We start from the raw sequence: 17491 nt of genomic DNA on the forward strand, positions 1-17491 counted from the left end.
ACTGAACATTGCTAGCAGTGCTTCGTTCATTAGGTGACATCACACATTCGAGGGTTCTCTCTCTCTCTCTCTCTCTCTCTCTCTCTCTCTCTCTCTCTCTCTCTCTCTCTCTCTCTCTCTCTCTCTCTCTCTCTCAGCCCCAGGAGAGGGTGGTGCGTGTTCACAAATACCGACGTGATGTATGTGAATTCTTCAGTGGCATCCACCTTTGAAAGTGCTATAGGCTGCCTGCTGGTGCCATCGGTAAATGTATTTTTGGAGTAAAAGTCGAGATGAAAAGATACCCCCCCCCCCAGGGAGCGAGGAGCGAGAGTTGAGGAGTTTACCGTAGACGAGTGCGGGAGGTGACGGAGGTTGCGAAGAATGGGGTGGAGGGGTGGAAGGAAGAGAGGGTGGGGAGGGTTGAAGTCCAGATGTAGTGTGACAGAGAGAGAGAGAGAGAGACTTAGTATGACTGGCTGTCAGAGGAGAAGAGAAATGGAGGAGAAAAAGGAAGGGAAGGGAGCGAGAAAGGAGGGAGGGAAGGAATGAAAGAATGAGGGAAGGTCAGCTGAAAGCTGCCTGTCAAGAAGATGGGTTCCTATGGGAACAGATGAAAGCCCATCCACAGTTTGACTGGCTGTCAGTCAGGGTTGATTTTCCCCGCTACACATCTTAATGTGTGTGTGTGTGTGTGTGTGTGTGTGGGGGGGGGGGCATGGCTATGTGGTTTGAACCTTGTCTATGATGTGAAAACATAGAGTGTGGCTTTCAACCTTTTCTATGATGTGAAAACATAGAGTGAGTGGTTTTCAACCTTTTCAATAGAAATATGCTGTCTGTGCTTTGAACCTTTCCTGCCACGCTGCATGCCTTGACAGCGGGAGTAGATGAGAAGCAAAGGCTCAAACATGTCGGCGGTAACGTGAAGAGAGAAGGAGGCCGTCGCTTTGAGTCTGCGATCCAGAATGATCTGGGCTCTTCGGTACCTTATGGACCCCCCAACCCCCCCCCCCCCCCCCCCCCCCCCCTCCTCCACTTTATCCTGCAGTTTGAAAGATATGTGCCTTTTCATATCCAGTCGCTGCACTTCTTGGCAAAGATAGTCCTCTGCCATTGTCTGTGTGCATTCTCCCCACACTGATTAAATAGTGCATCTACAGAAAACGACGTCGTTGCCAACTCTGTCTGTGACTAAATATATCCGTAATGGCAAATCGAGGACATTCACTCGAAGGACGTTATCTCTTTGTAAGACGGAGTCGTGTGCTCATCGGAAGTAAACGGTTAATACAAGGAACACTCTGGGCTCGCCATCCTTTTAGCCGAGAAACACAAAATGAACAAAGTAAGACATAAACAAGCTATTACTGTGATCACTTTCTTCTCTCTTCCAGGTAATGGCTGAGTCGGACCAGAAGTCTTTTGTCTACCAAGGACACATCCACAGTAAAGACTTTGGCAGGTTCCACCTCACCAGACAAGGTAGGCCTCACCTGAAATCCTGAACCCTGAACCCTGAACCCTAGCCACTAGGCCTGTAACAAGAAGTGACACGCCTTTCCACACCAGTGGACTCAGAGGTGAACACTAACTCAATCTACCAGAGAGGATCCACAGTAAAGACTATGGGTAGTTCCACCATATGAGGAAATGGAACTCCATGACCCTACAGCAGGTCCAGTAGCTAAAGCTCTATGGTGATACAGCATGTCCAGTAGCTGGAGCTCTATGGTGCTACAGCAGGTCCAGTAGCTGGAGCTCTATGGTGCTACAGCACGTCCAGTAGCTGGAGCTCTATGGTGCTACAGCAGGTCCAGTAGCTGGAGCTCTATGGTGCTACAGCAGGTCCAGTAGCTGGAGCTCTATGGTGCTACAGCAGGTCCAGTAGCTGGAGCTCTATGGTGCTACAGCAGGTCCAGTAGCTGGAGCTCTATGGTGCTACAGCACAGCCAGTAGCTGGAGCTCTATGGTGCTACAGCAGGTCCAGTAGCTGGAGCTCTATGATGCTACAGCAGGTCCAGTAGCTGGAGCTCTATGGTGGTACAGCAGGTCCAGTAGCTGGAGCTATATGGTGCTACAGCAGGTCCAGTAGCTGGAGCTCTATGGTGCTACAGCAGGTCCAGTAGCTGGAGCTCTATGGTGCTACAGCAGGTCCAGTAGCTGGAGCTCTATGGTGGTACAGCAGGTCCAGTAGCTGGAGCTCTATGGTGCTACAGCAGGTCCAGTAGCTGGAGCTCTATGGTGCTACAGCAGGTCCAGTAGCTGGAGCTCTATGGTGCTAACAGCAGGTCCAGTAGCTGGAGCTCTATGGTGCTACAGCAGGTCCAGTAGCTGGAGCTCTATGGTGCTACAGCAGGTCCAGTAGCTGGAGCTCTATGGTGCTACAGCAGGTCCAGTAGCTGGAGCTCTATGGTGCTACAGCAGGTCCAGTAGCTGGAGCTCTATGGTGCTACAGCAGGTCCAGTAGCTGGAGCTCTATGGTGCTACAGCAGGTCCAGTAGCTAGATCTCTATGGTGCTACAGCAGGTCCAGTAGCTGGAGCTCTATGGTGCTACAGCAGGTCCAGTAGCTGGAGCTCTATGGTGCTACAGCAGGTCCAGTAGCTGGAGCTCTATGGTGCGAACGGCACGGGAGATGCTTAGGCGAAGCACTCTTGACTGTTGTTATGACCCGATTGAAAACATGTTGGACGCATGGTGCTCTTGTACTTGAAGTGGAAATACCTCTTGAGCTCAATGCTCTGAAGACTAAATACATGTTTTGCTCTTAGCTCCGTGTGGAACACGCTCTGAACACTAACTACACGCTACACTCTGCTCTCTGTAGGGAACACGCTCTGAACACTAACTACACGCTACACTCTGCTCTGTAGGGAACACGCTCTGAACACTAACTACACGCTACACTCTGCTCTGTAGGGAACACGCTCTGAACACTAACTACACGCTACACTCTGCTCTCTGTAGGGAACACGCTCTGAACACTAACTACACGCTACACTCTGCTCTCTGTAGGGAACACGCTCTGAACACTAACTACACGCTACACTCTGCTCTGTAGGGAACACGCTCTGAACACTAACTACAAGCTACACTCTGCTCTGTAGGGAACACGCTCTGAACACTAACTACACGCTACACTCTGCTCGCTGTAGGGAACACGCTCTGAACACTAACTACACGCTACACTCTGCTCTCTGTAGGGAACACGCTCTGAACACTAACTACACGCTACACTCTGCTCTGTAGGGAACACGCTCTGAACACTAACTACACGCTACACTCTGCTCTCTGTAGGGAACACGCTCTGAACACTAACTACACGCTACACTCTGCTCTGTAGGGAACACGCTGTGAACACTAACTACACGCTACACTCTGCTCTGTAGGGAACACACTCTGAACACTAACTACACGCTACACTCTGCTCTGTAGGGAACACGCTCTGAACACTAACTACACGCTACACTCTGCTCTGTAGGGAACACGCTCTGAACACTAACTACACGCTACACTCTGCTCTGTAGGGAACACGCTCTGAACACTAACTGCACGCTACACTCTGCTCTGTAGGGAACACGCTCTGAACACTAACTACACGCTACACTCTGCTCTCTGTAGGGAACACGCTCTGAACACTAACTACACGCTACACTCTGCTCTGTAGGGAACACGCTCTGAACACTAACTACACGCTACACTCTGCTCTCTGTAGGGAACACGCTCTGAACACTAACTACACGCTACACTCTGCTCGCTGTAGGGAACACGCTCTGAACACTAACTACACGCTACACTCTGCTCTGTAGGGAACACGCTCTGAACACTAACTACACGCTACACTCTGCTCTCTGTAGGGAACACGCTCTGAACACTAACTACACGCTACACTCTGCTCGCTGTAGGGAACACGCTCTGAACACTAACTACACGCTACACTCTGCTCTCTGTAGGGAACACGCTCTGAACACTAACTACACGCTACACTCTGCTCTGTAGGGAACACGCTCTGAACACTAACTACACGCTACACTCTGCTCTCTGTAGGGAACACGCTCTGAACACTAACTACACGCTACACTCTGCTCTCTGTAGGGAACACGCTCTGAACACTAACTACACGCTACACTCTGCTCTCTGTAGGGAACACGCTCTGAACACTAACTACACGCTACACTCTGCTCTGTAGGGAACACGCTCTGAACACTAACTACACGCTACACTCTGCTCTGTAGGGAACACGCTCTGAACACTAACTACACGCTACACTCTGCTCTGTAGGGAACACGCTCTGAACACTAACTACACGCTACACTCTGCTCTGTAGGGAACACGCTCTGAACACTAACTACACGCTACACTCTGCTCTGTAGGGAACACGCTCTGAACACTAACTACACGCTACACTCTGCTCTGTAGGGAACACGCTCTGAACACTAACTACACGCTACACTCTGATCTGTAGGGAACACGCTCTGAACACTAACTACACGCTACACTCTGCTCTGTAGGGAACACGCTCTGAACACTAACTACACGCTACACTCTGCTCTCTGTAGGGAACACGCTCTGAACACTAACTACACGCTACACTCTGCTCTGTAGGGAACACGCTCTGAACACTAACTACACGCTACACTCTGCTCTCTGTATGGAACACGCTCTGAACACTAACTACATGCTACACTCTGCTCTGTAGGGAACACGCTCTGAACACTAACTACACGCTACACTCTGCTCTCTGTAGGGAACACGCTCTGAACACTAACTACACGCTACACTCTGCTCTGTAGGGAACACGCTCTGAACACTAACTACACGCTACACTCTGCTCTCTGTAGGGAACACGCTCTGAACACTAACTACATGCTACACTCTGCTCTGTAGGGAACACGCTCTGAACACTAACTACACGCTACACTCTGCTCTCTGTAGGGAACACGCTCTGAACACTAACTACACGCTACACTCTGCTCTCTGTGGCTGTGGTGATACAAATTAAAAAGGAACGATGAAGCCAGCACATGTCCGCGGTGGACACATTCTCCAACTGTACAGTACATTCTATGCACGATACTGACCCCCACGTTGTACTGGTCAGCTCTTCCAATTCCTATCCATATACTCCTGTGTACCTGTCCACCGCCACATGTGTTAGTTAGTACACAGAGAAGCCAAAGGAAACGACAACGTAACAACTCGACACGTCTGCTCCGCAGGCCCCGTGACCACGGCGATGGAGCCGTCTAGCCCCTACACCAACAGCAGCTCCGTGGCGGCGGCCATCTTGGTGCCGTTCTTCGCGCTCATCTTGTCCGGCTTTGCCTTCTACCTCTACAAACACAGGTAGGTGACCGCAGCGGCCGCCGCCCTGTACGTCTCCATGCCAACAGTCAAAATATGAACAGAAATGTCCGTATTTTTTTTTGCTAATGTGGAAATAATAAACGTTCTCAAAAATACGTCTTGGTTTTGTTGGCGAGGAGGAGTCCCTACTGTCAATCTATGTTGTTGAGTGAACCTATGGCTGGCAGAGCATTGAGCTGGAGGAACATGGACCTGGAGGGACATGTAGCTGGTAAACAATGTAGAGGTGATCCCTGTATTAAAGGCTGGTAAACATAGAGGTGATCCCTGTATTAAAGGCTGGTAAACATAGAGGTGATCCCTGTATCCTCTTAAGCTGCAATGTCCCTCATATGGGATGTTTTTTGGATTTTTTGCAACCGGCACTTTGGCGACCCCTAGTGGCTCGGGTGTGCATATTTTGTAATACAATATATATATATATAGAATTGAAGGCTTATTTGTTGCCTGTCGATAGCGACAAAATCCGCTCAGCGGTTCTCGAGTTACATGCCGGTATTTGAGGCTTGTGCAAAGTACACGGTATTGCGCAAAATACCACTCCGACTCAGGCTGCAGTAGTTCCGTCAATCTAGATCCGATCTCGAAAATTATTGTGGATCGTTGTAACCAATGAGTGTGGCTTTCCAATGATACCTCACATGGGGATATAAATAAAAAAAACAAAAAACACAAAGAAACACGAAAACAGGAAGAGCAAAACAGCCGAATGAATTGAAGTCTATGAGAAAACTGAGTTTTTCTTTGTACACAGTTTACCAAAATCTCTCCTAATCACTCATTTCTGAATGGATCTTTATGAAATTTGGATATGTACTACATAAGGCTTCAGGCTATGGCTCCGTCTGGATTTGTAAGCCATACCACCTTCTGGGGAAATACTACCTCTGGACTACTAACTACTACAGAAAAACTTGATTAACATGTTTTTTTACAACTCAAGTTCAGACCTATGTAACTCTATTACTTTAGCACTAAAAGTGATTATTTTTTCTGGAATCAGAAACTTCAGAATGTCATCTTTCAAAAGAGACCAGACTCATGCATGTGCTATAAGTATAAAGTATGTTGTTTTGGTTTGCAAAGAAAGTATGCAGTCTTCAAGTTCAAGTAAAAAAATTCCACTTTTCTGCCCGCTTGTTAAGGCTGGTAAACATAGAGGTGATCCCTGTATTAAAGGCTGGTAATGTGTGCAGGACGTTGTCTGCCGACACAGACGATGACAACGAGAGACCCAAAGACACCTGGGGGCCTGCTGGCGGCAGGTAAGACTGACAACTGTCAATCACCTGGTTACCATTGGCAACCAGAGCTCCGCCCGCCGCCACATCCTCCCTCGACTTCCTCCTCCTCATCCTCTTGCTCTTGCTCTTGCTCTTTTGTTTCTCTTCATTCTGTGGGGCAGGGCTGCAGGGGAATCAGTGACATCATGCTGGGTGGGTCTGACGGGCACCATTTTGCATCTGCCTTTGATTTAGATGGAATATGTAGCAGGACGGATGCACAAAGGCGTTGTAAAATGGCTGCCTATGGCGACGTGTCCACAGACAAAGTTTTTTTCAAGGCGGACCGCTTTGAAAATCTAAAATATGCATGCTCAGAGCGTTTCCAGAGCGTCTCGCGACTCCCGCGGCTCCGCCACTTGCTCGATGTTGATTGGTCGGTCGAAAAAAGTTACCTTGATGAGCGTTGCTCCTCTCCAAAAGTTGAACTATTTTCTTCTTTATGCGCTGGGAGCGCTCCGCCCAAAAGCGCTAGCCGCCGAGAGCGCTAAAACGCGAGGCGCGGCGCTGGTAAAAGGAGCGCGCCTGTCGCGTCTTTAGCATAGAAATGAATGACAGATTCGTCACCAACCCCGAAGCTGTGAGCTGGATTCGCCTGTTCGAATCCAGCTCACAGCTCCGGGGTTGTCACCAGCTTGGCTGGCCGTTCACACTAATACAATTGGCTGTATTAGAGGGTGGGAGAAGCTGGTGGGGTGGGTCCGGGTTGTTGTAAACAGCGACTCCTACAGTTCGGTCGGGGCGCCTGCTAAGCGCGGATAGGACCTGAGTGGGATAGTGTGATCCTTCCACACGCTACGCCCTCTCAGGCATAGATATATATAGAACACTAGATAGCTTGCCCGCGCTGCCGGCCAATGGAGAGCGACGTCACTGAACCGCCGCCATCTTGCTCCAGTTAGCCTTGAGTGAGAGTGAGTGAGCTGCACAGACAAAAATACTCATAACTCGCTGAAATATTGACGGATTTACAAACGGTTTGGTTTATTACAAGCATTATTAACGTGGCTATGATTCAAGCGGTTTGTAAAAAAAAACATCTTTAAATTTCTTTTTTTTATAAGTATGCAGTATCATAACTACATCTTTGATGTTTATAGCAAAACAACCCGTTTGTAAATCCGTCAATATTTCAGCGAGTTATGAGTATTTTTGTCTGTGCAGCTCACTCACTCTCACTCAAGGCTAACTGGAACAAGATGGCGGCGATTCAGTGACGCTGGTGACTCCGCCTTAAGCTATCTAGTGTTCTATAGATATCTATGCTCTCAGGGAGGATCCGCGCTGCCAGGTGAAAAGAAGCGGTTGATTGGCTGGACGTGTGTCGGAGGAAGCACGTGATAGCCTCCACTCTCCCAGATGATCTGACTGTGGGGGGTAAGTGCGCAGCGACCAGGAAGGGATTGGGAATTGGCATACGACTAACATTGGGATGGGAGAAAATCGGAGGAAAATGGAGGAAAAAAAAAATAAAAAATGAATGACAGAAAGGAGCTGGCAACTCATAAAAAGCTGGCTGTGGACACGTCGCCTATACGTGCTCTGTGAGCTTAGAGTGAGATTATGGCAAAATACTGCTACACGTTTCAAATCAGAAGATACAATATTTACTGATGCAAACTTTTATGAGGCTTTTCAAATATTTTTTTTAATTTATTTAATGGTTTACAGTACTTTCTTGAGAAATGTGCATACGAAAGATGATCCTTATTCTTATTAGCAGTAATAGTAGCAGTAGCATTGTTATTATTATTGACAGACTGATTATTATTATTAGTATATAGTGTATAAAATGCCTCCTAAACATATAATTAGTGTGCCCTATACCTTCACAATGGAGAATGTCTTTCATTATATTTAATTACATAGAATCCCAGACATTAGCATTAGCAAGTTTCCCTCTAATATAATTTTTTTTTTTTTTTTCAATATGGTGCAGTCCTACTATGTCGACACAACAACAACAACACCAACAAGCTATTCTTGTTGTGCAAAGATGAAAGGTCAGCAGAGGCATGGTGCAGTGAATGTTCTACCACCACCACGGCAAACACTTCACTTTCAATTCAATCAATTCAAACTACTTTCACAATCCGACACTGTGGAATAAGCTCCCTTTTAACATTAAGTTTGCCAACACCTTACAGACCTTCAAGGCCTTGCTTAAAACCTACCTTTTCGCTCTAGAAGAGGATCCTTGAGTTAATTTGCTGTTGTGTTGTGTGTCTGAGGTGTTGTTGTGTTCTCTGTCTGTCCGTCTGCCTGGTTCCCTGTCTCCATTGCCCATTGCGCCCACGGGCCGATGTAATAATTGGCTGGAGGGCACATTATAAATTAAAATATCATATCAATGCAGCCCCAAAATTCCGATGCAACAGATTCGCCTTCAAAACAGCGGTCGCTAAACTACACCAGCTGTCAGACTTTGGCAGGCCCAGCCTTTGTTTCGAACGCTACAATACTAAACTGGATATTAGCTTGACAAGTGCTTTCACTTCATGGAGTGCAAAATGTACAGCTTCAATAAAGAATTTCAGGAAAGGGAGAAAATATACTATTTTTTTTTTATATTTTTTTACGGACTGTTATGTTTACCTCATAAGCTACTGATTTGGTTTGATAAAGTTGCATTCTGTGGCTTTAGTTTTTGCTGCATTGTTTCCTTCATGCAGCTCCGATACATGAAGTCCAGGATCTCCGCGTTGCAGCAAACTACCAGCATGAATAGAAACAGAAAGTTGTGCTCACATTCTCAATCATCTCAAAAACACCCTGGTCAGCTTTCTCATAATAATAATAATAATAAAACTATGAAACACCTTTCATACAGAAACCGCAGTTCAAAGTGCTTCACAACAGATAAAATCAAATTTTTTCACATTAGGATCTAACATCCCAACACCTTGTTTATGGTTTGATTCAGTTTAAAAAATAGACAATAATAAAAAGAGTAAGATAGAATAGACAAAGTAAAATAGTGCAATAAGTAGTAGAACAGAATAGACATGAAATGACCACACAAAGTGCAGACATATAAAATCAGGGTTTTTTGACACCGCAATAAAATAGTTCTGGATTACTGTTCAACAGTTTAAAGACACTTAAAGTCGTCTTTACCTTCTCTGTTTGGCATCCACAGTTTATGGCTCATGCCACATAGCTTTCCATATTTGAATTTGGAAGAAGATCCCCATTCCTGAGAGTCAAACAGACTCCGTCGTACCATCGTGGGGCAGAGTTTGCCCCGTCTGCAGTTTTCAGAGGCGTCCAAAGCTCTATAGGACCCGCGTTCACTCTCGCTCTCTCACTGCTCGCTGCCTCTGGTGATAATTAAGATTAGACACAATACTCTTACCTTGCAACCGAAAAACCCACGCACTTCTCAAACATCCTAAAGCAGCTGTATGTATAATTATTAACATAATGGCCATTGGCTTGTAAAAACCTTGTTTTTAATGGGTTCAACAAACACACAAGAAATGTATGCAACTGTTTCAGGATGTCGCAGACCTGTGGGCCTCTCTATTGTAAATGACTCATCTTAATTATGACCCGAGGCTACGGCTTCAGTAAGTTCCTCTCTGTCTGTGCTCTGTGGTGGTTCTCAAACCTTTTCACATGAAAAAGTGAAATTTACCCATAATAGGCCAGGGACCCCCATTTTTAGACCCTTATAGAAAATATGTTTGTTATTATTATGTGATTTAGTCCAGAACTCCATAGCTGTCTATAATGTACGTAGGTAGATAGACATAACAGAGGAGAGAGTGAAGCCAATGGTCAGAGTAGTCATTCTTATATAATTCTCTCATTGGGCTAACATCTATTGAATACAATATTGGTGAAATATTAACCTGTTAAGCTGTAGCCCTATTTTCAGAACATCTAGGGACCTGGGGGTATGAATTCCTTCCCAGTGTCAGAAATATTGTGTCTGTTACTAGGCTTGAGTCAATTGTAATGAAAAAAAGGAGAATATAAATGATGATATTTGTTTGCATCTGTGCCGGTGAATAACACCATGTTACAATTGTGCATCCACCGAGCTCGCTCACTGAGCTCATTCACCACCTTATTGAGATCAAGTGTACAAAAAATCGAAGCAAATTAATAAAGGGAAGATGATTAAACAGAAGGATTTGTAGATACAGTAATAAATGATAATCAATTTGAATTATAAATTCATATTTGAACTTGACCTTGACCTTATTATGGCCAAATCATACATCTATGGATAGGGAAAGGCTCCTCTTTCCAATGGCAGGGTTAAATCTGGATTTAGTCATTTCCTCACGATAAAAGAGATATAATGTTATGGTTTGTAACCGACCCCAATCGCACAACACAAGACAGGTATGAGAGTAAGCCAAGAACTGGGCATTTATTGAAACACACAGAAAACGGCACTGTCCCTTTAAGGGAGAACACAAATACTGCATAACAAGAAAAGGGAAAGGGCCCAGTGCCTCTAAGAGGCGAGCTGGCTAAGGGGAAGGCTAAGGGAAGGCTAACGGAACCAGGGCCGGGGCAAGGGACAAGGCAGGAACAGGGAGGAAATAGGAGGACTAGAGAGGGGAAACAGGGACAGAGACCCGCGGAGGCGGGCTGGGGACAGGGAGGACTAGGAGGACTAGAGAGGGAGGACTAGGATGACTAGGGTGGGGAAACAGGGACAGAGGCCCGCGGAGGCGGGCTGGGGACAGGGAGGACTAGGGAAAAACAGACAAAGACTGGGATACTAGCATAGATGAATGTTGCTGCTCTGCAGCTTCCCCCGGGATGGTTCGTCTGGGGAAGCAGATGGTGACGTCAGAGCCGCTCTGCAGACTTCTCTCGGCAGAATCTCCGAGGTGGTAAACGGGACCGAGAGGGAGAGAGGGAGCGGGTTAGCTCAGAGTACAGTGGGGAACAGAGCAGGTGACAGGAGAAGTGACTTGTCCCAAAAACAGAGTTATCCAAGTGACAGAATCTTCGGTGTATATACACACTGTGAGTAACGTCCCAAACACAAATCCGCGTGATTTAATCTTCGGTGCAAATAAACACTGTGAGCGAAGTCCCAATAATTATCCAAGTGACAATATCTTCGGTGTGAATACACACAGTGAGCGAAGTCCCAATACAATTCCAAGTGATAATGTCTTCGGTGTGAATACACACAGTGGGCGATGTTAAGGCCAAATATTATCCCAATGAACAATCCAAAAAAGCTGACACTGGGTGAGTGACAGTCTGATAAAAAGCAGGATATCTTCAGTGTCTTTAAACACACGAAAAATGAATAGGAGCAAAGACAGTCATAAAAACTCACCCAGGCGCTGTGCGTAAAGAGAGTAGGATCAAAGGGGCGAGCGCGTCGCCACGGGGAACGGGTTGTCCAAGCGGAGGTCTGAGTGGTGCGCGACTGCTTGGAGTACGCGCCGGTAACGAAGGGCGCATCTGGCGCGGAGGTCTGAGTGGTGCGCGACTGCTTGGAGTACGCGCCGGTACGGAGGGCGCATCTGGCGCGGAGGTCTGAGTGGTGCGCGTCTGCTTGGAGTACGCGCCGGTACGGAGGACGCATCTGGAGTGCGTTTGAATGCGCGTCTGGAGTGAAGAGCGCGTCTGCGCGGAAGAGCGCGCCGGCTCGGAGAGATGCATCCTCCCGTAGAGTATTAGGAAGCGATGCGCGTCTGGAGTGAAGAGCGCGTCTGCGCGGAAGAGCGCGCCGGCTCGGAGAGACGCATCCTCCCGTAGAGTATTAGGAAGCGATGCGCGTCTGGAGTGAAGTGCGCGTCTGCTGCGCGGAGGTCTGGATGCGCGTCTGGGCATCTGCTGCGCGGAGGTCTGAATGCGCGTCTGGGCGTCTGCTGCGTGGAGGTCTGGATGCGCGCCTGAACGTCTGCTGCGCGGAGGTCTGAAGTGGAACACTGGAATACCTCCCGTGGAAGTTTAGAGAGCGCAGTCCAGTGTCTCCTTCCAGGCAAACGGAGACAGGAGGCGAAGGCTTGAGCGCATCTCACGCCGGAGATGAAAACAGCATAACAGACAGAAACCGAACTCCGTAGGAGCCTTTAGACAGAGAACCTCCCGAAGGAGTCTTGGTGATAGGGATATGATACGGAACGACCCGACAAGGCTAGACGGGAGAGCGAGGTACTTAAAGACCACAGGGGTGCTAATTAGAATACACAACAGGTGCGTGATGGTAATTGATAATCGAACTAGAAGTGTGTGTTCGGCACCAGACCAATCAAACACATAATGACAGGTAGTCCAAGGGTGTGGCTGGTGAAGAGCAAACGAACGCGAGGGTGGGGGCTAGTGAGGTGAGGAGAATGCAATTGATTAACAAAAAACTAAAGGAACAGAGCGAGTAGGCTTAAAGGAACAGAGCGAGTAGGTGAGCAGCGGACAAAACCTCACAGTACCCCCCCCTCCACGGGAGCCACCCGGCGACCCAAAAATACAGACAGAGTGGCAGGGGACAAAACAAGGCAACAAACAAAAAGTACTGGGCCAAGCCAGCAGGGGAAGCCACAACAAAAGTGGGGCTAGCAACTGGGGCAGGGTAGCCGAGGGTAACTAGGGAAGCCGAGGGGTAACTAGAGGAGCTGAGGGGTAACTAGAGGAGCTGAGGGGTAACTAGAGGAGCTGAGGGGTAACTAGAGGAGCTGAGGGGTAACCAAAGGAGCTGAGGGGTAACCAGAGGAGCTGAGGGGTAACTAGAGGAGCAGAGGGGTAACTAGAGGAGCTGAGGGGTAACTAGAGGAGCTGAGGGGTAACTAGAGGAGCTGAGGGGTAACTAGAGGAGCTGAGGGGTAACTATGAGGAGCACCGGGAAGGGGCTAGCAGAGGGAAAGGGTAGCTGCAAGGGCACTGATAGCTACAGGGCCTATGCTAGCTGTACTGCTACATTAACATAGAGGCTGCGCTAGCTGCCGGAGCTAGGCTAGCAGACAGGGCTGGACCAGCAAGAGAGAACAAGCTAGCTGGAAGGAACAGTCCTAGCTGTGGGGGAACTGACCTTGCTAGCTGAAGGGGCAGTCCTAGCAGTGAGAGAAAACTGACCTTGCTAGCTGAAGGGGCAGTCCTAGCAGTGGGGCAAACTGACCTTGCTAGCTGAAGCGGCAGTCCTAGCAGTGGGAGCAAACTGACCTTGCTAGCTGAAGGGGCAGTCCTAGCAGTGGGAGAAAAACTGACATTGCTAGCTGAAGGGGCAGTCCTAGCAGTGGGAGAAAACTGACCTTGCTAGCTGAAGGGGCAGTCCTAGCAGTGGGGCAAACTGACCTTGCTAGCTGAAGCGGCAGTCCTAGCAGTGGGAGCAAACTGACCTTGCTAGCTGAAGCGGCAGTCCTAGCAGAGGGAGAAAACTGACCTTGCTAGCTGAAAGGGCAGTCCTAGCAGTGGGAAAACTGACCTTGCTAGCTGAAAGGGCAGTCCTAGCAGTGGGAAAAACTGACCTTGCTAGCTGAAAGGGCAGTCCTAGCAGTGGGAAAACTGACCTTGCTAGCTGAAAGGGCAGTCCTAGCAGTGGGAGAAAAACTGACCTTGCTAGCTGAAAGGGCAGTCCTAGCAGTGGGAAAAACTGACCTTGCTAGCTGAAAGGGCAGTCCTAGCAGTGGGAAAACTGACCTTGCTAGCTGAAAGGGCAGTCCTAGCAGTGGGAAAAACTGACCTTGCTAGCTGAAAGGGCAGTCCTAGCAGTGGGAAGGCTACACAAAAAGTGGAGGCCATGGAGAGGGACCGGGTTAGCTGCCTGGACATGGCTAGCTACAGGGCCTATGCCAGCTGCAAGGGCTGCATTAACATAGAGGCTGTGCTAACAGCCGGGGCAAAGCTAGCAGACTGGGGCCATGCAGAGGGACTGGGTTAGCTGCCTGGGCATGGCTAGCTACAGGGCCTATGCCAGCAGCAAGAGCTGCATTAACATAGAGGCTGTGCTAGCAGCCGGGGCTAAGCTAGCAGACTGGGGCCATGCTGGTAGTAGAGGCCTAACAAGCTGCAGGGGAGCTAACGAGGCTAACAGGGAAGCTAACAGGGCTAACAGGGAAGCCAACAGGGAAGCCAACAGGGAAGCTAACAGGCAGGACTAAACAGGCTAAACAGGGGAGCTAACAGGGGAGACTAACAAGCCAACAGGGGAGCTAACAGGGAACAAAAAAAAAGGCAAACTCAACCACACCGTCTGTGCTGGCTGGGGTCGTCGATTGGTCGGGTCGTACTGTTATGGTTTGTAACCGACCCCAATCGCACAACACAAGACAGGTATGAGAGTAAGCCAAGAACTGGGCATTTATTGAAACACACAGAAAACGGCACTGTCCCTTTAAGGGAGAACACAAATACTGGATAACAAGAAAAGGGAAAGGGCCCAGTGCCTCTAAGAGGCGAGCTGGCTAAGGGGAAGGCTAAGGGAAGGCTAACGGAACCAGGGCCGGGGCAAGGGACAAGGCAGGAACAGGGAGGAAATAGGAGGACTGGACAGGGAGGACTAGGAGGACTAGAGAGGGGAAACAGGGACAGAGACCCGCGGAGGCGGGCTGGGGACAGGGAGGACTAGGAGGACTAGAGAGGGAGGACTAGGATGACTAGGGTGGGGAAACAGGGACAGAGGCCCGCGGAGGCGGGCTGGGGACAGGGAGGACTAGGGAAAAACAGACAAAGACTGGGATACTAGCATAGATGAATGTTGCTGCTCTGCAGCTTCCCCCGGGATGGTTCGTCTGGGGAAGCAGATGGTGACGTCAGAGCCGCTCTGCAGACTTCTCTCGGCAGAATCTCCGAGGTGGTAAACGGGACCGAGAGGGAGAGAGGGAGCGGGTTAGCTCAGAGTACAGTGGGGAACAGAGCAGGTGACAGGAGAAGTGACTTGTCCAAGTGACAGAATCTTCGGTGTATATACACACTGTGAGTAACGTCCCAAACACAAATCCGCGTGATTGAATCTTCGGTGCAAATAAACACTGTGAGCGAAGTCCCAATAATTATCCAAGTGACAATATCTTCGGTGTGAATACACACAGTGAGCGAAGTCCCAATACAATTCCAAGTGATAATGTCTTCGGTGTGAATACACACAGTGGGCGATGTTAAGGCCAAATATTATCCCAATGAACAATCCAAAAAAGCTGACACTGGGTGAGTGACAGTCTGATAAAAAGCAGGATATCTTCAGTGTCTTTAAACACACGAAAAACGAATAGGAGCAAAGACAGTCATAAAAACTCACCCAGGCGCTGTGCGTAAAGAGAGTAGGATCAAAGGGGCGAGCGCGTCGCCACGGGGAACGGATTGTCCAAGCGGAGGTCTGAGTGGTGCGCGACTGCTTGGAGTACGCGCCGGTAACGAAGGGCGCATCTGGCGCGGAGGTCTGAGTGGTGCGCGACTGCTTGGAGTATGCGCCGGTACGGAGGGCGCATCTGGCGCGGAGGTCTGAGTGGTGCGCGTCTGCTTGGAGTACGCGCCGGTACGGAGGACGCATCTGGAGTGCGTCTGAATGCGCGTCTGGAGTGAAGAGCGTGTCTGCGCGGAAGAGCGCGCCGGCTCGGAGAGACGCATCCTCCCGTAGAGTATTAGGAAGCGATGCGCGTCTGGAGTGAAGAGCGTCTGGTCTGAATGCGCGTCTGGGCGTCTGCTGCGCGGAGGTCTGGATGCGCGCCTGGACGTCTGCTGCGCGGAGGTCTGAAGTGGAACACTGGAATACCTCCCATGGAAGTTTAGAGAGCGCAGTCCAGTGTCTCCTTCCAGGCAAACGGAGACAGGAGGCGAAGGCTTGAGCGCATCTCACGCCGGAGATGAAAACAGCATAACAGACAGAAACCGAACTCCGTAGGAGCCTTTAGACAGAGAACCTCCCGAAGGAGTCTTGGTGATAGGGATATGATACGGAACGACCCGACAAGGCTAGAGGGGAGAGCGAGGTACTTAAAGACCACAGGGGTGCTAATTAGAATACACAACAGGTGCGTGATGGTAATTGATAATCGAACTAGAAGTGTGTGTTCGGCACCAGACCAATCAAACACATAATGACAGGTAGTCCAAGGGTGTGGCTGGTGAAGAGCAAACGAACGCGAGGGTGGGGGCTAGTGAGGTGAGGAGAATGCAATTGATTAACAAAAAACTAAAGGAACAGAGCGAGTAGGCTTAAAGGAACAGAGCGAGTAGGTGAGCAGCGGACAAAACCTCACATATAATTAGCATTTCTCCGATAAATTCTTATTTTCTGTAAATCTTACAAAACATCTGTAAAAATTTAAATATACACTTTGACTGCTGTTTTGATAGGGTTATGGTCTTTACTCTTGGCACAAAAAAAAAAAAAAAAGAAAAAAAACGTTAATCTCTTGCATCCAAGGGCCCACATGTGGGCCCTCATGAGGACGATTCGTGAATAGCTAAAATTAGGTAGGGATGTAGTGCAAATCGTTTAGTAATAAATAGAAAAATATCGTGTAGTGTTAACAATTGCAACCCCCCTAACACGATCAAACATAGATGGAATCCTCACCAGAGGATGACTTTGAAAGATTAACCTTCTGTAGTGGAGTAGTGAAATGTTAAGCTTCTGTAGTGTGGTAGTGAAAGGGTTACCCTTCTGTAGTGTGGTAGTGAAAGGTTAACCTTCTGTAGTGTGGTAGTGAAAGGTTATCCTTCTGTAGTGGGGTAGTGAAAGGTTAACCTTCTGTAGTGTGGTAGTGAAAGGTTATCCTTCTGTAGTGTGGTAGTGAAAGGTTAACCTTCTGTAGTGTGGTAGTGAAAGGTTATCCTTCTGTAGTGGGGTAGTGAAAGGGTTAACATTTTGTAGTGTGGTAGTGAAAGGTTAACCTTCTGTAGTGTGGTAGTGAAAGGTTAACCTTCTGTAGTGTGGTAGTGAAA

General features: G+C 48.5%; 1 protein-coding gene across 1 annotated transcript in view; it reads left to right on the plus strand.

The window, feature by feature from the left end:
* Window positions 1–17491, plus strand: part of LOC311223412 (CUB and sushi domain-containing protein 1) — a gene marked incomplete at both ends in the record, with an annotated part of 179579 nt that overhangs the window by 157632 nt on the left and 4456 nt on the right. Inside the window, 3 exons of the mRNA XM_084308200.1 lie at window positions 1377–1464; window positions 5201–5327; window positions 6545–6613. Of these exons, the coding sequence (XP_084164326.1) occupies window positions 1377–1464; window positions 5201–5327; window positions 6545–6613 (284 nt within the window). The remainder of the gene's footprint in view (window positions 1–1376; window positions 1465–5200; window positions 5328–6544; window positions 6614–17491) is intronic.

This window comes from Notolepis coatsorum (genome assembly GCF_963971535.1).
Source record: "Notolepis coatsorum genome assembly, chromosome: 2".
Classification (NCBI taxonomy): domain Eukaryota; kingdom Metazoa; phylum Chordata; class Actinopteri; order Aulopiformes; family Paralepididae; genus Notolepis; species Notolepis coatsorum.